General features: G+C 39.2%; 1 protein-coding gene across 7 annotated transcripts in view; it reads right to left on the bottom strand.

Annotated features, from left to right (window-relative positions):
* The window catches only part of LOC115623022 (band 7 protein AGAP004871), a 65672-nt gene that overhangs the window by 27797 nt on the left and 14646 nt on the right, over positions 1–23229 (bottom strand). For 3 of the 7 annotated variants that reach the window (XM_030517202.1, XM_030517196.1, XM_030517200.1), the window contains exons 1-5: positions 10260–11552; positions 5970–6005; positions 5119–5228; positions 4369–4441; positions 3888–3970 (exon numbers count right to left, since the gene is read on the bottom strand). In XM_030517202.1, coding sequence (XP_030373062.1) covers positions 3888–3970; positions 4369–4441; positions 5119–5228; positions 5970–6005; positions 10260–10758 — 801 coding nt within the window. In that variant the 5' untranslated portion in view covers positions 10759–11552. Of the gene's footprint in view, positions 1–3887; positions 3971–4368; positions 4442–5118; positions 5229–5969; positions 6006–10259; positions 11553–21093; positions 21373–22629; positions 22750–23229 lie in introns of those variants that run through there. The other 4 variants (XM_030517198.1, XM_030517201.1, XM_030517197.1 and 1 more) reach the window with 4 other exon arrangements.

Genomic DNA, 23229 nt, shown 5'->3' with positions numbered 1-23229 from the left:
CTTTAAATGCATTCGGTAGTGAGAAACAAAACATAAGAGCAACAACATCGTCATTTTCATCATCATCATCATCATTTTAAACGAGAACAATATCGAGCATAACTCGGATCGGGGTGTGGTTTTTTGGACGTTGCCGCAGTGGCCTTCATGCGTTTCTTTTTTAGGTTTTTTTTTTGTTTTTTTTTTTTGTTTTACAACACACACAACAAACAGAAATGGGGAAAAATTGAAAAATGGAAATCACAAAACACAAGAAGTAAAAGTGGGGGAAACAATCAAAGGGTGTATGGAAATGAATATGTTGGCGGAAGTCGCGAGGAATATGCAAAAATAAAGAAGAACTACAATGACTAAGCGAAAAGTTTCCTTTTCATGTTTTCGCTCCACGTAACGGCACAGCAAGGAAGTGTGTAGTGATATCGGCGATTGTATGACGACCGCGAGGGCCTCCTCCATTATATAAGTAAAAGAACATATATTTGTTCTTTTCTTAATGCATTTCAATTGAATTTTTATTTAATTTACTCTGCTCTGCGTTTTATTTTTAGTTTATAACGTTCGTAGGTCATTTATATGCACTTTGCCACGCGAAAATGAAATATGTGTACGATTAAATGAAATATTGACCGCACAGACACACACATACACACACACAAAGGGCTGTGATGACTTTTGGCTTTGGGGCGAACTTGTGAATTTTGTAGCTTTGTCTATACGTGTATGTATGTGTGTGAGTGTGCATTAACATTAAATGAGAGGAATATAAAGTTAGGACGCAAATGGTCATCGGCTCTGGATGCGTGCAAAATGCAAAGCACGCTCCAAGGCAGCAACAACATAAAAATTCCAAAGAGGACACAAATGGGACGCGAGCTTGTGTTTGTGTGAGTGAGTGTATGTGTGTGTGGTAGCTGCGGTGGTTATGTGGTTGAGTGCACACCAATGGCAATAATAAAATCTGCAACATTGTACAACTTCAATACAATATCAAGTACCATACATAGTAAAATATAACAACAACAACACACTACCAGTAACAACAACGAGAGAGGAATATTGTGACAATGTGTAACTATTGACTGGCTGTGTGCATGCGTATGCGTGTGTGTGTGCTGTGTGCCTGATTGTTGCTGCGGCAACATCAGGAAGCTGGATTGGTCCATTTACAATTGTTTGATTTCTCTGTTTTTTTAACGGCCGCATGAAACTTTTATTTGTGCACCACTTCATTGGTATCCAATTGAATATATATGCGTTCATATTTAATGGTTTTTTACACCATAACTATTAATTAATTCAAGGACCCACATTAAACGAAGTAGTGCTGTTATACTTTATTGCAGAAATAAAAATCGAGGAGATGGAGATCTTATATTTGTTCTTAATTTGTACTATTCTCTGATTTGCCCATGTTTAGTTGTCTGATCTAGGTGGCAGATCAGGTATCTGGATGAATTTGAAAATGGCCCTCGGCTTCCTTTTGTATAGTGCCGATAGATTTGGAAGGGGGCTAGTCCCTATAAAACGCTGCCTTGTCCTCCTCTTCCACATCTCGACAGCTACTACAGAACGATCAGAACGACTATGATAAAGGCCTTGTTCTGGCGGCATGGGTGCCTACTAGCCAGTGCCTAGTAATGACTCTGATACCAGCTGCTCAGCTGGTTTCTTCTTGCGAATAGGCCACGTTAGAAATGTGACTTTGTGGGAGTCTGTTTCGTTGTTCCACATTTGATTTGCAACAACTTTAAAGTGGTTCCGAACTGATAGTTTACGGCCATTAGTTTACCGACTCTCCCTTTGTCTGGGTGAAGAGAGTTTATGGTACCGTTTCTTGTCAGCTCGTCCGCTTTATAATTTCCCTTAATATCCCTATGGCCTGGAACCCAAATGAGGTAAACTGAGAACTGTGCTGCCATTTCGTGGAGAGTTTTATGACAGTTCGGACATCGAATTCGATGAAATGACGTTTAGGGAGTATATACAAATTCTCTGATGTCTATGCCCGGCGGCTTGGCAGTATAAAGGCAGCTACTTTGATATCTAGGATTGCTGCCTTGAACACACTGTGGTCCGGCAGTCTTTTTTAATGCCAAGTTCTTTGCAGAATACGCCACCATGCCACGTCTGGTATAAATATTTTCCAATTTTATTGAACGAGTAGTCCGACTTACGTTTAACTATCTAATACAGGCCTCTTTTCAAAGAGGGTAAATATTTGAATTTGATTTACTTTTTTGATGTATTAGCAACAATGAGATTAAAAGGGCTATGGGAGTCCTATTGTCATGTTTGTTACTTCTAAAAGTGGTTTTCCATTTCTATAATTAATTTGAATCCCTTGCTTTTTGCTCGGGACTCTTAAACTGGGCTACCATTAATGTTTTGGTGCATAAATGTTTCAAACTCGTTTTTTTTAAGGGCGCCAACCCACACACATATGCATAAAGCCATCTACTGAATGCAAAGAATATAAGCGGAACAGTGAAAAAAAAAACAGAGAAAAGTTGGCCACAAGATTTGGCGGTTGCTGTTGTGATGGATTTCGTGGTGCTATGTATGGGAAGATATTACGCTGGACTAGCGTTTAGTACGAGTAGTAAGGAATAGTATACAGAAAGAGAGAGATAGATAGATAGTCAAAGTGTGTGTGTGTGTGTGTGTTTATGTGGAGCTGCAGGAAGATACACAGTTACGCAAGGAAACACAAGTCCAAAAAGAAAAGAGAAGGGAAAAAAATACAAACAAATATGAAAAGCCACAACGCAAGTTAAGTAAATTCTGTGACATGCTACGCGCACGCAACAACAACAACAACTATAACAACGACAAGAACACAAAAACCGAAAGGGAGCGACGAAAGGAAAATCGTTGCAAATGCGTAATTCACGCTCCAGTTGGATTGCATGTGTATATACTCGTAATATGTGTGCTGGGGATGTCTCTCTCTGTGTGTGTGTGTGTGAGTGTGTATTGATGTATGTTTTGCTGTCAGCAAAATCAACACAACAACTCGCAACAACTTCTGTTACGGCTGCTTTGCCCATACTAGAGCTCTAACGACTCCATTGCTACTACATACAAGTAGATCACAGCTTCGGTTGCTGTTCAATTCAATCAAATATTTATTCTAAAAATGTATATACATACTATGTGGATATCTCCAGCTGGGGAATGTTTATTGTAAAATGACTTTATTTATCCATCTCAGAGGATCAATTTCATATGTTGTTAACTCAACTGATCGGGCAACACAAATATTTGTCTATCCATCTAATTTAAGGTAGTCCAAGAATAGTATTTGGTTTTTCCAAATAATGGCTACTTCAATACAAAAACAAATATAACGAATAATATGATAGGTTCATATTATAGCAGAAATGCTTATAAATCCTAATTTTGCTATTATTTATTCCCTTATTAAAATTTGAAGCACTCTATTGAGGTTTTAGCCTACTCAAATATGATTTTGCACGACGGGGCGTATGCGTAACATTTGGAAATGTTGCATTGTGTGTGTAGCTTTTCTGTGTACGTGTGTTTTGTGCGTGTCGTTGTTATATGTGCGCATGTGTTTGCTGTTGGGCTAACATAGGAACAGAAGTTGTTAACAAAAGAAAAGCGAAGAATAAAGTTGTGGCAAAAGCTAAAAGTTGAATTAGTTTCTGCTTTACTCAGCTTCGGTTAGACAAAAATCGTTTAAATTGTCGTAAATAACTCGTGTGTGGAATGCTTGGTGTGGGGTTAAAAGTAAAATTTGCTTTGTTTACAGTTTATAGTACAACAACACCGAGAGTAGAGTTTTTGTTTTATGTTTCTATTACATACAGAGTGGCCGATGTAGGAGCTTGGTCGGCGTTCCAGCGCGAACGCCGACTCGAACTTACCTCCTGTGGTGGCACATCATAGGTGCGGGTTCGCAAATCCACACGTGCATACGAATCGATGCAGGGCAGAATGAAGAAGATGCCTGTAGAGATGGATTACGGAGTTAGCATACAATATACAAGTACATGCAAATATATCTGTTTATGTCGCTGCAAAAGGACAAACTTTAAATTGCATTAATAACTTTATCCATGAGCCGTTGCTCTGGTGCCCGCGTTGCGCATTAGTTTCACACAAAGTTGGCCCACTCTGAGCCGGCGTGACAAATGTGATGCTAACTGCCGCACTTTCCAAACGAGCCAACGAGCTCGCACACCCACACACACACATGTGGATATACGAGTACATATACGTGTACTATATATAACGAGGGAGGCACATTAGTGGGGGTCGCACACACGCTCGCTAATTCGGAGCAAGTGCAGCAATTAACACAAATGTCTGTCAGCTGGCACACAAATTTGCATACTCTCCACTCACCTGGCCCCTTGGCGCCACCCTGCATCAGGCGTCCCAAACGGAAGATGACAGCGCGCTCGTACTCCTGCACCACCTGCACCACCCCAACCCCAAAGAGACAAAAACAAAGTAGGTGAGATGTGGCCAAAGTGTGTAAAATGGAATTTAGCAAAAAGTAAACACCCTCATCAGGCTAGCCGATGTCGTAAATGCCCTTCAGAGTCCGCACTTTTTGAAAAGTAATAAGAGTTTCTCGAACCAATGAATTTGCTAGATTTTCTTTCAATCTATTTGAGAATTTATTGCTAGCTTTAGGGGGCTGCATAAATCAAGTAAGACAACTTAAGTTGCTTGACTGTGAAATACCCTATAATGTGGGCAAGAGAAACCTCACATTTGTGAATTTTGATCAAACTCCAAATTATTATTGTCTCCAAATTCTGATGCCATAAACCCAGGTAATGTTTAGGTTTGTTTCATTTGTTGCTTTTAATTAAATTACTTAAAGTTTTCAATATAATAAGAAATATCGTTATATGATAAATAAACACTGTAGTTTCAATCCGAGTCTTCCCGACTGGTTCCATGACTGTGTGGACTCTAAGCTTTTCATGCTACTACTAATACTATGTAGTTAGTTAGCATACAATACTCTGTTCTGTAGGGTATGGATATGCAGTTGTATTTGAAATGGGCTTTAACAGTTGCACTTGGCAAATTGCTTTGGACTTAGCCATAAGGCCGTCATGTTGATTTTAACATTGCACTTACCTTGAAGCAAACGAAGAGGCTGAATGGCAACGTCAGTATCACGAGCGCCACCGACAGAAATATAAGCAATTTTCCGCATGTTGATGCCCTATCACTGATTTCTTCATCCGCTGTGAAAAATGTGGCGAATTGTGGCAGGAAAGAGAAGAGAGAAAATAAAGCGCTGAGTGGTAAGTACCCAAGGAATACGAGTAAGTGGAAAAAGTAGAACGCTGTAAATTAGGGACAGCTTAGCGAACGTTGCATCGCTGAGCCCCAAAAACTTGTGAATTAATAAAAAGAAAATGTAAGCAATAATTTAAGCAGTATTTTTAAATGCTTAAATCACAGGCTCGCTGCGACTTAAGCCATCGACCTCTAGGTAGTGGCACAAAATCTGAGAAGAAAAAAATGTTGCCTGCAAGTTTAGCCAAAAATTAAAGTTTCGGGGCTGGCTGCAGGCTGCTGGCTGCTGGCAACAAGTCGCCCATTTTGCCTATTGATACTTGAGACGCTTCTCGACCGGCGCACACAGTCAGAGGTTGCGTCATAAATGTTAAAATTGTTGTACACTTGGGCATATAAAAAAATGTGGCATAAAAATCGTATAGCATACTTTTGTGGGCACAAGTGTTTGCTATAAACGCGGTGTTGTGATTTGATGGCGAAGTACAAAATAAAATGCAGTATAAGCCAAATGCTAGTAGACAAAAACTGTAAGTGTTGTTCGTTTTCATTTGTTGCTGTAATATGTGCCTGTTCTTTGTCTCTGTGTGTGTGTTTGTTTGTTTGTTTGTTTGTTTGTTTGTTTGTTTGTTTGTTTGTTTGTTGTGGCATTATGCCTGCTAAGATTCCAAATTGGTGCGACTTACAATAGAGAAATCCATGTGAATGTTTTGCTTGTGTATCTGGAAGAATACGATAAATCGAATAATAATAGAGTTAATTGGGCTTGGGGCTTTTTTCATTCTTTTTCTTTTTAAAATTTTTTTTGTTTGCCAATATTGTTTTTCGGGAAAAGTGTCGGTTGTTTCCCTTTTGGGCAAGCCGTAATTAATCTATTTTAGAGAAATTGAGGAGGCAGGCAAAAGGGAGATAGTTTCATTGAACTGGGAAACACATGCATTTAGTTTTTCTAACTACACAGGGTTTGTGGAAGAGTCAGATATTCACTTTCCAGATAGTATACATTCTCTTCAATATTTTCACTATATAAGGCTTAACAATACGTGCATAAATCAAAAGTTCTGTTCGTCATTTAAGTCATTTTTATCAGGGACTGTAATCAACATAAGTGTTATTAAGAAAATTACAAAATAATGATTATTTTTTAATTTTATTAATTCGCTTAAAATTTAATGATTTATTTTGAGTTTTACTTTAAAAATTAACCAATAATCATTATTGATGAGCAAAAAAAATAAAACTTATAAAATAATGATTATTCTTTGATTATTCTTTGAGTTTTATTTTTGCCTGTTTCATAAGGATTAAGGACGAAATTTTTATAAATATAGAATAATCATTATTTTATAAGTTTTATTTTTTTGCTCATCAATAATGATTATTGGTTAATTTTTAAAGTAAAACTCAAAATAATCATTAAATTGTGAGCGAATGAATACAAATTAAAATTTATAAATCATGGTGAAAATACATAGATAATCCTTAAAAAAGGATGCCAGTAAATTCCTCGCTTTCCAAAAGTTACTATAAGTGAATGATTTTTTCGTTAAAAAAAAACAAACAAAATAATCATTATTTGCGGTCCCTGATTTTCATAGAGGTGATGCGAGGGATACGGGTACCAATACCAGAGATAGAATTAAAAAGAAAAATCGAAAGAAGTTGTTTAAGGATATGGATGCTACATATCTGTGAAAAGTTAAAATCTGAATTATATGTTTTGCAAAAATATCTTGTATATGTCATCTACCTATCGCAAATTTTGACTTTTGACTTAACCTTTTGCTTCTGCAATACAAAAAGGATTTAAAGAGTTGTCATCTTCTGCACCAAAGCTATAAACGCTCCACCTTGTCCCACACAAACTATTTCTCCATAGTCTTGGACATTAGAGAATGGAGAATTACTATCTTAATGCGGACCACATACCCCTAGGTACCTATTGCAGGTTTTCTACCATTCTTTGTTATGCGTGTCATAAATTAGGACACCAAAAATAATATACCCTTACATACTCGTAGTAATAATATCGTTTTCAATCGAATGCAAAGTAAACTAAGAGTGTATTCCAATTTGTCATAGTAAAATATACGAATATAAACTTTAAGTGTGGAGCTATATAATTATATAAGCAGAGCGACATTTTGAACCTGTCTTGAATTGAATGCATGCATGTTGAGGGGAGGAAATATTTTACAAGAAACAAGCTTTGGAACGTAATATACTTGTAGTTTATGTAATACAAGTAGTTTATGTAAGGTAATTAATTTAATAAACCATGCTGCATGCAAAGCCATTCCTGTTGTGTCATCAAAAGAATATATAATAATTTTACCTGAACTGAAAGCAAAGAACACATAATCACCAAATGCTATTTATAATGGATGAATGAGCTTAAATTCGATTTGCCTATACGAGTACGTCACAGTTTGCACTTTGGCCTGTAAAGCCAGAGACCCTCGTTGCTGGCAATTAGCAAAGCCGTTTCAGTTTCAATTAAAGTTTATTGAAAGTTGCAACAATGGCGCTGATGACGATGACGCCAAAGCGCCCACTCATACGCAGAGTGAGCAAATGGAGCAAATGGATGGAGGGGTGTACAAGTAATAGAGAATTTGTGAAAAACATTTGGTGCTGCAACTTGAAGATGAATTTACAATACCAGCACCACGTTAAGCCAACAAGCTGCCAAACAAATGCGCCAGCTATGGCAAACTTTTATTGAAATTGATTACAGAATAATTGCAATGGCGTTGATGCCATTTGAGTACAAGTGGCTGTGGAAGTGGAAAGAGACGACAAATTTTTGTGGCTTCCGATGTGGCAAGTAAGGAGCGTGGAATTTCGAACGGCAATCCAATTGAAGCCCTAATAGATTTTTGTACAGCTGTTAGTCGTTTCATTAAATTTACATCAACGGAACATTTATGTAGTTTAATTACAGGGAAAAGATAATTCGGGTTTAGTCAATGCATTTGGTTATCTGCTGGGTTTAGTGTTGATTTAAATTTTATGTTAATGCCTGCAATTATTTTTGGCTTAAAACCGCTCACGGTGTGTAATTAAAACAATATTTGACCATCATTTTTTAATGACTGGGCAAAACCCTTGCAGCACTCAGCAATGATCGTCCTCCCCCCCCCCCCCCCCCCCACTGCCAGCCTCCTCACGCATACGTCAGAGCACGGTCCCAGGCAAAAGCTTTCAGATGAAAATGGGTCACACAGCCTCTGCTGCTTGTTGTTGCCGTTGCTGTTGCTGTTGTTGTTGGTGGTGTTGTTGTTGGTGGTGTTGTTGCTGTTGATGGTGTTGCTGTACTATATATGCATGTTGCCAGTTGTAAGGCCTTGATTGAATTTTGCATGCCAAATGCGTTCGCTTACCCATCCTTTCCTTATCATCGCTCTTTTTTTTTTAATTTTCAAGCGCCTAACAATATACGAGTAAGTAGCGTCTAAGCCGGCACATCAAATCCTATTTTCGTAAACCCTTTTGCAAGCTTAATGAAGCGATTAGCTTACATACAGAACGAGTCATCTGAGCTCAAGCCAAGATTTCCAGCTGCTCACAACATTAGATGATTATGTGACGGGATGATGCATATACGTGCCGGATTACTAATGTGTGTATAAAGTGGCAAAAGCACAGACACAATTTATACATAGATACACAACAAAACGCTTGATAGATATGTACACCAGGACGATAAAACGCGATAAATTCTGACCCAATTCTGTATAAGAATTTTAAGCATACGGATATTGCGTCGCATATCCATCTATATTCGAAATCGTTCAGTCAATTCTCTACTAATGTTTAAGTTACTCCTTACTTGAATTTAATGATAAATCTTAAACGGGCTTCAACGAAAATACATATATATTCGAGTATATAGATTTCTCAATGTAGAATTTCGATGGGATTACCAAACCAAAGGTAAGACACGTCGTCGGAATATTGAGATAAAAGAGAAACATATCTTAAAAAGGCCATTTGATTGAAACTGCTGGTGGATGTGAACAACAAGCAATTCGCCATAAAATGTTAATCTGAAAGAGCGGTTTCTTGTAGGAATGGTTGATGATTGAGATTACATTTACATGTGTATGACATGCTTGAGAAATTTATTAAATTTGTGCAAAACTAATATCTCTGTCTAGCCAGAGAGTTCTCTTTGTCATGCGGCCGAACTCATTGCATAAAATTCCTACATCATACTTGTAATGGAAAGTAGAAATGCGGCTCATGCTTGTACGATTTGTTGCTTCTTGTTCGAAATTTAGAATTCTCATGCACAATTTGTGAAGTTCCGCATATCAAGGAAAATAATAAATAATAGTGGGTGAACAAAGTGTTTCTTCGAGTGCAGGCGAGCTGAATTGCATCAATGAATGATGAGCCTGTTGAGCAAACAGAGTAGAACGGAATGGAGAAGCGCAGTAGCATTTTTGATTTGGCAATTCGCTAATGGAATTTGAAATAAAAATGCAATAAAAAGCAAAACACATGTGATTTGGCAGAAATGCGGCATAAAACAGCAGAATTGTGCTTTGCGTTATTTTTATTTGTAGGACGGGCCCGATAAGACCCAACCACCCAATTTTGTATTCGAATGTCTGTCTGTGTGTGCACAGCAACAAGTTTGATATAAACTGAATTAAACATAAATTGTAGCAGAAGCCTAGGCACGAGCAGTGAAACCAACCTCTGGTGAAATCGAGGCCCAAATATATACATACATACACGGTCATATACTACAAGCGCGCACGCACATAGACAAGCAGCTATACATACGGACATACACGAGTAAATACATAATAATACACATACACATACAGCTAACTGTACATTGCATATGGAAAATGCAAGTTGTGGCTGGAATAATCATTCCGATTGCGTTTGTGTTGGCGTTCCCGTCCCCGTTCCCGTTCCCGCCCCATCCCCATCCGCACTCCCCTTTCCGTGCTCACACTCACCTCTTCGCTGCTCGGCTCTATGTATGGCCTGCTGCTGTTGCGACTGCTGCGATAGCGCATGGTGGGCGTGAGGCAAGCCAAGCGATTGCTGTTCCATAACCTGCGATTGCTGTTGCTGCTGCTGCTGAAGTTGCTGTTGCTGCTGCTGCTGCTGATGTTGGTGCTGCTGGAGTTGCTGTTGCTGCTGTTGCTGCTGCTGGTGAAGTTGTTGCTGTTGCTGCTGGTGCTGCTGCTGGAGCGGCGGCTGATGTTGCATCGTTGGCTGTGGTAGGTGATCCCGTTCTCTGTTCTCTGTTGTTGGCGGCGTTGTCACCGCACTGAACGTGCTAGTGCTCGATCCCACGCCAATGCCTATGCCGCTTGGAGCCCCAATGCCTATGCCAGCTGGTGCTCCAATGCCCGTAACTCCCCCATTGACCGTAGTGGAAACGCGCTGCGGCTGCTGGTGGCGATGCAGCTGATGGTCTCGATGCTCCATGTCCATCATCGAATCAGGCATTAACCCGCGCTCGCAGAACGACGCCAGTGTCACAGGTTCTTCTTTTTGCTATGGGCAGATCTGGAGAATCGGTTGGGATTAGACACTCTTTGGGGCTCTCACGTTTTGGCGCCAACGTTGTACGCTGACTGAACTAGCTACTGTTTTTATCGTCGTTATCGTTGTTCCTGTTCCTGTTACTGTTACTGTTTCTTCTGCTTTGTTGTACCCTTATTATCACCAGTAGGTCACTGTCAGTCTTCGATTTGAACACACTACGAGAATATCGCACGGGGCGCGTTGGTCTAGCTTTAGTTTTATGTCAATCATATGCAATGGCATAGTCAATTAATTTTTATTTTTTATTGCTGGTTTGCTCTCCTCTTGATGTTGGAGTTGGATTCCCCAATTCTGTGAGACTGACTGGCTGAGTGACTGAATTAATGTGTGAGACTGACCAGCTCTTCACTTGAGTACTGCTGGACTATGGCAAACACTTTTCTGGGTACAATATTTTTATTTCTTTATTGCCCAACAACCGCGGCAGCAGCAGCACAATCGTCGATTTGTCCTCTTTAACAAGAATCTCTTCTCTTTTCTGCTCCTTCTTAGCTGCTGCTGGTCAACACTCGCACCTACAGATACGCACACACACACACGCATACACACACGAACACACACGAACACACTGGGCTAGATTCCTAGCACTTTTCACTTCCACACACTTTTCTTGTATCCATGCCTCGACGACAACAGCTATCCTGGGTTAGTTGATGGTTGGCTCTTCCGTAAGTTGTTGCTGCTGCTGCTCCGCTCAGAATCCAACTAAAAGTGCGATGGCAGCGCACATCCTTTTTATACAACATTCAGGAGCAGCAGCCAAAGCTCTGCGTGTGACGCCAGAGCGTGCGAATGTGTTCGTTTGTTCGTTTGTTCGTTTGGGTGTGCGTTTGAGTGGGGTAAACTTTGTTATCACCAGCGGCTGCCGAGGAGGCAGCAAACTGAATTTCTCTACGTGCAAATGGCAAATGATCAGGGAGCTTTTGTTGCACCAGTCACCAGTCACCAGTCAGCAGTAACAGTCGCCGCAGCAGCATTCGCAGTTGCATACAGGATACATAGCCCCTTCCAGCCTCTGCGTTCGGGCTTTTCCAGCTTGCACTGACCTTGCGCATTGTGCATGCGGTTGGCTTTTCCTGGTCTGAACTTCAGGAATGCTTGCGAAGCTTTTGTGGCGAAATGGGGCAATGCGAGAGAAAGCTTTGGTGCAGGGGAAATGCTGCGACTGCGAGAGACACGTCAGGTTTTTAGCACACACACAGATACCCTCCTCCGCAACTCTACCGCCCTCATCGCACACACCACACATTCATGCTGCGGTTGTGCTAAAAAGTCGCAGTCGAGCGACGTAGTAGTTTCCGTGGTTGTATTTAGAAGCAGGTGACAAACCTAATTTATGACACCTACAACATGGCCCGGCCCGGCCACTGTTGCTGTTGCTTCTGCTTCTGCTCCTGTATCTGACTTTTATTGTAGTGGCAACAAGCAACCCCATACCCCCAAGACCCCCTCGTCAAGCATGCTGCCTTAGAATTTTGAGCTCGTGTACTTGTGTTTGTGAACTGGCGTGGAATGATATGAGTAGCACATCGACTGTAACCCACACCTCTCTATACTTGTAGTTCTGCCATCTCTATTATGCGCATTTCAATTGCGAAATTTCAAATGAACTTTCTCGAGCGCTTGTCGCACATTCGGGTCAAATGGTGAGGGGAAAGGAGCCTCACCGCCGCCTATTTCTTTAGACATCCATCGCCATCGCTATCGCATCGCATCGCTTTATGTTGTCAATTACCATTTACGCTTCATTAAATGCCACGCGCACTCGCACTCACATTCACATTCCGATTCGCAATCAAATCCATAAAGCCCGGAGTCGACTGCGCTCGTTCTCGTACCCCACTTGAAAAAAAAGGGCCGAGTGCCATGTTAAATGTCGTACCACGGTGCGTATGAGTGTCATTACGTTTGACATTTATGCGCAGCACTTCAACTATATGCTCTCAACATGTCGTCGGTTAATTAATCCCCGGGATTTGATTAATGGGCCATTGGCTTAGGCCCATGGGACGGCTTCACCAAGCCCACAATTGGTCAAATCAATGGGCCCAACAGCAACTAAATGTTTGGCCATATTCGGCATGTGTATTGCCAACCGCTTAATTATCAAACAATCAGTGCGTGTTGGCGCCACAAGAGGCCCATTTGACTGGCCCTTGAAAGGCATTCGAATGTGGTTGATCATGGGGGTTGAATTTATTAAGTATATTTGAATAATTCATGTCAATATTATTGGCATGTGATACATTTTAGTTATTGAATTAAATGCAAATTGGATATATTTTTAGACATCATCATTAGTAATAGTTATAAACTCTAAGTAATTGCATGGAACGCACGTTAAGTTGCGACACTCTTCGATTGATTCAATTGCTATTCTGTCTTATTTATGAAATGAATACATCCTGTACATGAACTATGGATGCGTATATTAGGTTTGGGCATATTGAATAATGCAACAGGTGGAAGGAGGCGTGGCAGACCGGACAAAGTTAATATATTGTTGCTGACAAGATGACTCGATTTAGCCATGACTGTCCGTATGAACACCTAGATCTCAGAGACTGTAAGAGCTGAAGGCACAAAATTTTGCATACAAATGATGCCATATGCCAAACAAGAATCCATCAAGGTCAATTTTTAATAAAAATAAAGCCGTAAATGTAATCTCTGCCCGCAGTTGCGGTTTTTGCTGCTACTTTGCCACATTTCTGCAATACAATGTAAATGAATGCCAGGATTTAGTCCAGATAAATTTTTTTATACTCGTATATACAATTACATACGTGTACATACTTTAAAATGATTGAAATCTAGATAAATAACACCGGCTGCGCAAAAAATAAAGTGGCGTGGAGAGAAATATGTAATTTTTCTAATGGGTGCTGCTCTCAGTTTGAAAATCAATTTATAGTATCAACTCTAGTTAACTTTCTAAATAGAATTCGTATGCTTCTCAGTTGAATACAATTTTTTACAAGCTGAAATGGAATGGGAGCCGTATCTGGGGTCGGGGCAGTTATCAAAAGAACTGCATTTTCTGAACTATTATACCAAAACTATTTTTAACAGACAATGCACAACGTTTTAAAAGTAGTCGCATTAATTCGATAAAATCAGCGAAGTGGTGGCCGGAAAATAAGTTATTTGCCCCGTTTGTCTGTTGCCCAAAATCAACATTAGCACTAAATATAGGGCTAGTCAAGAGTTATAAGTTGAGCATATTAACACAATATCTTCCTAGCAATCTAGCTGATAAATTAACCGTAGCCATAAAATGGATGTCTTTTTTCGTGATTTTTGTACATGCGGCACAAATTCAAATTTGTCTGCAACATTTTTGATCCGTTCCGAATCTAGGGGGGGGGGGGGGGAGGCAGCTGCCCGCTTTGCACCCCGCTCTCTTGTCCTGATAATTTTTGATTTTATTTAATAATATGTATTATTATTTAGGGGGTGAGTACAGTGCCAAACTCATCCATTCCATTCCTGTTTTTACTTATATCTGTTAAAAGATCGAACTCCTATGTAACAAAAGGAATTTTTTCTTTTTGTTTTGTTTCTATAAAACCAAATTTTACTACGAAACCTTAAAAGAATTAGACAACAATTTGAGTACAGGATGATGATTAATTGGTTCTGTCGGTTTTGATTAAAATATTATTACTTGCAAAATAATCATTAGAAACATAAGCCTTCAAACCCAAAATATTATTTTGCACAATATGATTATTATTTTTTAAATAAAGTGAGTTATCATTTGAAGAAGATATATTTTTCAATTTGAGTATTAAAACCTTGTATTACACATTTTATGATTATTTTATTATGTCGCTGCTGGATTCGAGGCATAAAACTAGTAACCGCATGAGGAATGTGGCCCTCCTGGGAGCGACAAATGCGGCATACATTAAAATTTACTGAGCTATGCGTAACGCTAAGAAATAAAATATAAAAAAAAACACGCTCACACTGGCAAAGCGAAAGGAACAGATTTCCTTTATGTACGCATATAAAAAGGCGCAAAGCGCTTGTCTTATCGCAAACATTTCTTTTATAGTCGCACGATGCCAGCCAAGATGCCGAAACCAAAACAAAAGCCACAAATCCATAAACACATTTGGTCGAAAAAAAGGATGCTGGCTGTGAGCGCTCGTCTAAATCGAAACTGTGCGACATGAAACAGCAAAACGAGTGGCAACAAAGTCTAGATCTTACAGCTTGTGTCTAGTAGGGGGCAGCAGAAAAAAAATAACAGAGGCGACAACAACAAAAACACCAAAAAAAAAACACAACAGCATGCTACAACGAGCAAATGATGGCGGCGAATGATGTCACACGGAGCAAGCGGGCGAGCGTTGCAAACAAAATTGATGGAGACTGTTTTACAATGCCAGCACACACCCAGCCGCACTCACACACACACACACACATCTACAATGAACTGTAGAAGCTAAATGTATGCGGACTGACTCGTTTTCAACAGAGAAGTACTCGTCAAAAATTTTAGAACTTTACCCTTAAAGTAATTGGTTCAAGTATTACACTAGAAAATGTTAGAACGTTATTTTTTCACTTTTATTTTATTTCTACCCGGCTCTAAAGCTTTTGGAAAAAGTTAGTGGAACCTAATGGCCATTTGTAAAATAAACCTATAATTTTGGGGTACTCGATAAATCAATTAAAAGCTTCATCCAAAGGATTGTAGGGTATACTAGCTAAGGGCAAATTTATGTAACACATAGATGGCATAAATTATATTAATTAATTAATTATATACATCTATTCTTCATCAAATTACATTTTGAATTACAAAAACCTTTTTGTCTTTAGCATTTGACTCTAGCATTTATATATTCTTGCTGGCAATATAATATTATTACATAATATTTAATGAAAACCAGAATAGGTATTGTTGTTAGCCCTGGATCAATAGTGGTTTTACTTGTACACGCTAGCACAATCTAAAATACAAAATATTTTTCAAAAAGAACATAGTATTATTGTGAAATACATTGTATATTTGTTGAATAAATAAATAAACTTTTAAAACCCTACCAGTTTGTTTTATTTACAAAATGTCATATTATTTAGAATATCTGTACATTGAACTTAGTTGAAGACGTAAAATGGCACTCATAAACAATTAAATGTTGAACGAGCAATAAAGAAAATTATTATCTCTGCAGCTTATAAATTATATTTCGAAATACTTGTACCTAATTCTTCGGCAGATTATTTATATCTACTCTGATTTACATTTTTCGTAACTCCCTTTACAATATTTGTAAAAAATAGCTTGTCCCTAGAATCTGAACCAAGCCAAATTATAGTTGCCCGTGAAATTATATAATGTTTTTCTGAATACTAGCAGAACTGGCTCCAGTAAATTATTCAATGGAAAATTTCGAATTGAAACTATAATTTGAAATTATCCCCAAAACAAAACAAATTTGTTATTTTCTTGTTGGTCCCACAAGGTTTTTACAAATGCAATTCCCTTTTCCATTTGTCAGCATACCTATGCTCACTACTTTGCACAAATAAAATCATAGACTATGAAGCATATGACAAGCGGCTGCTGGGCCAACTACAAATATACTTACATACATACATACATACATAGGCATTATGGCCGCCTTTTGCTTTCCCTTCGGCTGTTCACCAAGCCGGTGGTGGCCGTCGCGATTACGACGTTGTGCGAGGACTTTGAACTGTGAGTCCTGCGGGGCGACGCTGCTAGGTATGTAAGAGTGTGTGTATGTATGTGAATTGTAAATGTATGTGTATGTGTGTCCGTTGCCTGTATGCGGAATTAGCCAGGCAAATATGTCGCACTTAACTGCAAACGGAAGTATGGCAACTTGCAAAAGCACAGACACGTACGGACAACAAAACACAGACACTCTCACTAACACACACACACACACTCACACATACGGATAGTGGACGTGCAATTGCCGAGGCCTACAGGCCGGCACGGCCCGGCACGGCCCGGCCCGGCCCGGCACAGATGTCCACAGTTGCCTTTTCTGTAATTGTTGACGTTTGCGCTTTTGTCATGAAGCGGATGGAGGGTAGAATGACCAGAGAGGCAAAAGCAGGCGGGCGCGCGTGACACAAATGCGTCGAATTATTGTCATATGAGGTCGCTGTCTCTGCTCTTCCTTTCTCTGGCTATGTAGATACACTCATAGTCAAGCATAGTGAAAGTTTTACCCGCTTGTACACCCGCATTGGCTCTTTGTTTGTTGGTCTCTGCCTGCGGTTATAGCTGCTGGGTTTCTATTATGTTGAAAGAGTCAAGCAAACTTTTCTTGTCACTGTTACAACTTAACATCACCGCAACAACAACAGCGACAGCGAACTTGTAATACTCATTATATACATGCACTCAAAAGAAAAATTGATGGCCAATTCTACTTCGGTTCAATGTGAATTTCGCAGTTAACATTTTATATAATTTTCTGTACTATGATTACTTGAATCGCGTGGGAATCAACTTCATACTAAAGACTTAAATTAATATAAATAAATAAAACAGAATGTGAATTATATATTTTAAGAATTCGCGAATTCCGACATAGATGAAAATGTGTGCACTATAAGGTATTATACGTAAGACGAATAGTTTCGAACTTACAACTTTGTTTTCACAGCTTCTACTTGGTTAAGAAATACTATATTTTTTAAAGTGTATTCGTGTATCTGGATTCGTGGGCGTTGCGGCTTGTGGCATTTTAAGAGCTCGCAATTTAGTGCCACATAATGTGGCACTTTCCTCTATCCGAGCTTAAGTGCACGCCGATGCATGTGCAACAGTCGACATTACGCATACGCACCGTATGCCCATTACCCACTACTTGGTTGTATCATAATACATTTTTCTCCCTTCGTTTTTGCTTTTATTTCTTTCGCTGTTATTTTTCGCCCATTTTGTTTTTATATGCTCAGCTGATTGTTATTTGTTGGAGCCCCGAGCCTCCATATTTATTGCAATGACTTTATTAGCATTCTGTGTGGCCTTCACATCGGTCGCCTGCAGGGGTCAGTAGCACTCATGAAATATGAAAACATATCAATTTATGGGGAACATGAGATATGCCCTTTGTTGGTAGCTCTGATAAATATATGCATATCCAATACTTATGTTTTATTTATTTATCTTTTAAATGTAATCATTTTCAACCGAGTGCGAAAAGGATTCATTTCTGTTTGCCGTAATATTGTTTTGTGTTACTGTTCCTCCTGTTTACACAATGTGCAGGCAACAAACTGCGGTGCTTAAAATTTTTGTAATTTTTGTAAACTATTTTTTTTTTTTAATATTTTAGGTAGCAACTTCAACTAAATAAATAAATATTTTTGTGGAAACCCTACGAAAGTACTTGGTGAGTAGGATAAACTCAACCTAAAAAATAAAATAAAAAACCAAAAAAATAATCTGGTTTTGCAAGGTGATCGCATCATCATGTTGATTAAAATATATGTACTTTATAGGGACATAGTATATTCCATGCAGGATATTTAAAAAATTAATAATAAGATAAAGGGAGTCCGAACTTGAAGGATGGAACAAGCTTGGTTATTGGCTTACAGATTCAATAAAATATCTGAATTATTATTATCGAGATTATACTGAATTATCTTTAATGCTATTAATAAAATATGTTTGTGTGTAATATTATGCACAGAGTAATTAAGAATTTTGTATGTTAGTTGATAACAGACAAGTCTGGTCTATTTTTGGAATTAATTGCTTTGACATAAATAGTATTGGCTGGTGAAGAATTAGTGTGTATCCATGGGGCTTGATTTCAGTTGCATGTAGCCGTGCCCTCCCAATGTGAGGATAGAAACTTTCCACACAAGGAATGGCTGCATACTGATAAGCCAAATTGAAGATAATTTTGCAAAACTTTTGAGCAAAACTATCTGAAACTTTAAGCTTTGTACGCCCGCATCGAAACTCATTTCAATCAGCGAAATCAATAAGTCTGTGAGCATGACTGGCTGGAATTGATTATGACATATTATTTCTTTAAATGGCACAGCAACTCACAAAGCAGGAAAAGCTGTTTAGTCGACTAAATGTCGGACAGGGCTATCGCCCAATCAATAATTCATAACTACACATTGACGACATTTGGTTGGCAATAAAATGGAAAACCAAACGAAACGAAATGAAAAACTGCGCAGCGAACGGTCGACAATAATTCAACGGATGGCTGGGCTATTGCCGCATCGCCACTGTAGGAAGGCGGCTGAAGGCGGGCTCCCTAGATGCCACGGTAACGAGATGGAGGGAGAAATTTCTCTGTTCACTGCCTTGTCGGACAACCCACGTGCCTCCGCCAGCAATGGTGCTGCCTGTCGCACATTTCATACATACATATGTATAGTCTGTATATATTTCAATTTGTGTGCGCCGCTCCCTCCTCCGCGGCTATCTCCGTTCTTCTGTCGCAACAGAGGAGGCGCCAGTCCCCCTCCCTATGCTATATACGTACATATATATAAAGTACTATACGTCCGTGCTTTTTGACTTTTTTCATTTTGAATGCGCCGTTGAGGCATAAAATATTGATGTGTGTTTTTTTTTATATATAAATGTGTATGTGTGCGTGTGCTGTCTGTGTTAGAGAGTGAACTTTTATTACAAACTAAGAGCAATGCACAATATTAAACGAACTTGAAACAGAAGCCACACAGCAAAATTATTGAAAACTGGAAGAAATGTTGAACTTTCATCTAAAATCTATCAAAGCTTTATTATACGAGTACACATAAAGTAGGAAGGCCGGAAATCGGTGGCATGATAACCCTTACTGGCCCCTTGTAGAATGTTTAAGTATAAACATATTCGACACCCAACTGAAACACATGTTTGAAGACGAGAATTGAATTGAAATAAATAGCTATAAAAATCTGAGTAGCTTGCATGCTACTGTTTCACTAAGTACGACCGATAAGAAGAAATCCCGTCATAGGAATCCCTTCTTTTCACAATATAGCACAACGTAGATAGGTTACGACTGTTACTATATAAGTATAAGTCCAATAATTTATGAAATAAGTTGAGCCTAAAATTTGAATTCAACAAATATGCAAGTACTGGGCTTTGATTTAAGTCCTTACAAAGCTTTCAGCAGGAATGGGGCTATAAGTAAAATTTACAGAAGTTCAATTTTCTCATTTTAGTGTGCTTAAATCAACAACAATTAAAGATTACATATAATCAGAAAATAAAATTTGATTGCATGACGAAATTTTAAGTATACAAGAGAGGCAAAAACTGTGAGTGTGACTTGAATTTACTCATTCCTTATTCATCAAAGAAACAAATTATTCAAATATTTGTATTTATAGTTTAAATAATTAAGCAACATTAAATAGTCACAGAATGCTTCTCTCTTAGTTAAAAAAACTACAATTAATTATTTATATTTCAGTTTAAGAGCAACAGTTCATTTCAGATACAGCAATCAGATTATATGTACATGTAGCTTAATTTGAATAAAGAAAATGTGAACAAGACAATGGAACAAGTTGGCTTTCAATTCAATTCGAAATGTCCTTTTTAATCTGAATCATTTGTTGTAATCAAACAATAAAGCTAAAATCCACTGAAATCAATCTCTGCTGAAACACAAACAAAATGGAAATTAATTGATTCGCACAGCCACATATGCAACACATTTTGCGGCAACTCCCACATAGTGGTCGTGACTCGCTGCGGCCGTCGAGGAGCAACAGACAGCTGCAAGCGCTGATAATGTGACCAGCTGGAAAATCAATTAAAGTGCAGGCCAGCAAGCATGCTACGAGGAGGTGCACTGAATGAATTTTTGCTCTGTGTTTGGCGGGCTGCCATCACCGCCGTTGTGGGTGGTAGACCAGTGTGCGTGGCACAAAACTTAATTACGGCCAACGGATGTGTCTCTGCATGTGGGAAAATATGCACGCGGACACTGCCAGGGCGACAGCGCTGTCAGCCCCTACACTTGCGTCGTTAGCACGCCTCTGCAATTTGAAAACATATTTCTCTGCCCCACTTCCTTTTCACTCCACTTGTACGTGCAATGGCCACTTAAACAAAAACAAAAAATGAAGTACTATAGTGTGAGGAAATTGTGGGAGTATTTTATTGATGGAATCTGCAGTGTAAGCTCGCACTTAAGCCGAATTCGACTGCAACTCAGTGGCAAGGAAGAGATCGGGTGGTGATAAGTTTACCTCTACTAAAGCCAAAGCCGCTAGTCGAACCGGAAACGGTAGTATCCGGCGCTGCCCGTCGTGGCGAAACGCTCAACTCCCTCTGGCTACTGTGGCTACTGTTGTGCATTTTGGTGTGTGTTCCTGGAAATTTATGGAGTCCATTGTGTTGGTGCTGGTGCTGGTTCAGGTGCTGGGGCTGGGGTCGTGCATGGCGCTGATGATTCACTGCTGGCATGCTGGCAGCGGTCGTCTGCCACAAGCTATCTGTGCGGTCCGATATCTTGAGGCCGTTATTAACTAACTATTATAATACTCTTTTTACCCAATAACTGAGAACGTTTGTGGCTGCAAACATATCTTAAAGTCATACTCATATGTCCTGCCAAATTGCACAGCGAATGTCTCATTTGAGGGTCAGAAATGGGCTTAAACTTACCGTTGCTTTTTGGCTTAGAAGATAAGTCTTTGGTTACAAATAATACAATAACTACTGGAGCTCAGACAATAAATATTTGAATGTACTATGACTATGTAGTCAAATGGCCGTTAAAGAAAGATATGTAAACGGTATTATAAATACTACTTGTAGTAAAGAGTTGAAATAAATAAAAGTTATCGTTTAAATAAATTAACAAGTGTATCAAACATTGCTCAATATATATTGGTATATGTTTTACTTGTGTTGTGTTTATACAAACACATATTAAAATGGGATTTCATATTTCTGGAAACTATTGCCCAAACTTGTATGACCTAAGCAAAGGTTGCAACAGGCACCACCAATTACTAGAGACATTCGCAGGCCATGAAAAACGAAATATTGCCGTTTTGTACGTGCTTCCCAAGTACTTCATTGAAGCTTTCCGATATGCATGTTCCCTGGCATGTTGCCTGGCAACAAGTTGAAGGGCAAACTGCAACTAGTGACAAGCTTTCCATAAGGTCCTGGAATATTTATGCTTTTTGCTGCAGCTGGCTACACACATACTTGTATACACGTATAGGCAAATATCTGCGTGTATTTGTGTGCATTTTCAACTTTACCAGGCACCAAAGCACACGCAAACTATCGAAATGGAATCGCCGCCAACTAGAAAGCAATAGCAACAATAGCAGCTTTTAGATAGACACCTGCGGTCTCTCCTTTTCTTCGCCGCACTCGACACTTGTTAATTGTTATACGTACAAGTTGCATTTAACTTGCCACAGCTATGTATGTGTGCTTGTTTGCATGCGTCTGTGTTTCTGTGTGTGTATAGTATGTGTGCGAAAAAAGTTTTGTGCCCGACAATTTGAATTGCATTTACTTTGCTAACTTTTGGATATTTAATTTGTGCTTCAAATGGTGAACAACGTTGAACATGCCTCCTTACAACACTGAACAGGACCACAAAAAGAGTGTATCAAAAAGTTTCTGCCAACCCAAATGCACAAAAACTTTAGCAGCCCAGCAAACTATTTATATAAATTAGCACAAAAACAAACAACTCTCTATAAATGGGGCTAGAGAGTCCCTTTTTTAATTTACAGTTTACACTGTTTACTGGCGCGTACGTAAGATGGCGCTGCCGCTATTGCTCATGTTTTCCACTTCACGTTCAGTCCAACAACAATAATTATGGTTCGTAAATGTCGGACAATAGGAGCGAGGGTGCCTTGTGGGAAAGTTTCGTTGTTAATTTAATTTCGAGTGCGGCTTGTTCTTTTAGTTTGCACTTCCAATTCGAACTTTCGATGGAAAAGCGCGCGCGTGTTAACCGTGTTTAGAGCTACAACAACGACTGACCAGCGAGCAACGGTACAAGCTGACCCAAGCCAACTATATCGGCCTCCTGTCATTTATTTATTGTGTGTCAGTCGAATATTTATGGCTTTATGGGGGTAATGGGGCATTCTGTTTGCGCTTAGTTGGCACGTACAATGCATTAAATAAACATACAGCGGTGGGCTACCAATTGCTGTTGAGTTGACGAGCATTAGACATGTTAATAGCGCGACGGAACGCCTCGATTCTGACGCACGCGAATACATCAGGAAAAAAACACAAAGCACAAAACCTGGCGTAACCGGAACAAACCGAACCAAACGGAAAGGCCAGATGTTAAATGACCGTACCTCACTCAGCTCTTATGTATTTAGCTCAAGGATGCAGAA

This window comes from Scaptodrosophila lebanonensis, unplaced genomic scaffold (assembly GCF_003285725.1).
Source record: "Scaptodrosophila lebanonensis strain 11010-0011.00,11010-0021.00 unplaced genomic scaffold, SlebRS2 tig00000043-arrow-pilon, whole genome shotgun sequence".
Lineage (NCBI taxonomy): Eukaryota > Metazoa > Arthropoda > Insecta > Diptera > Drosophilidae > Scaptodrosophila > Scaptodrosophila lebanonensis.
This window is presented reverse-complemented; position numbering and strand designations above follow the sequence as displayed.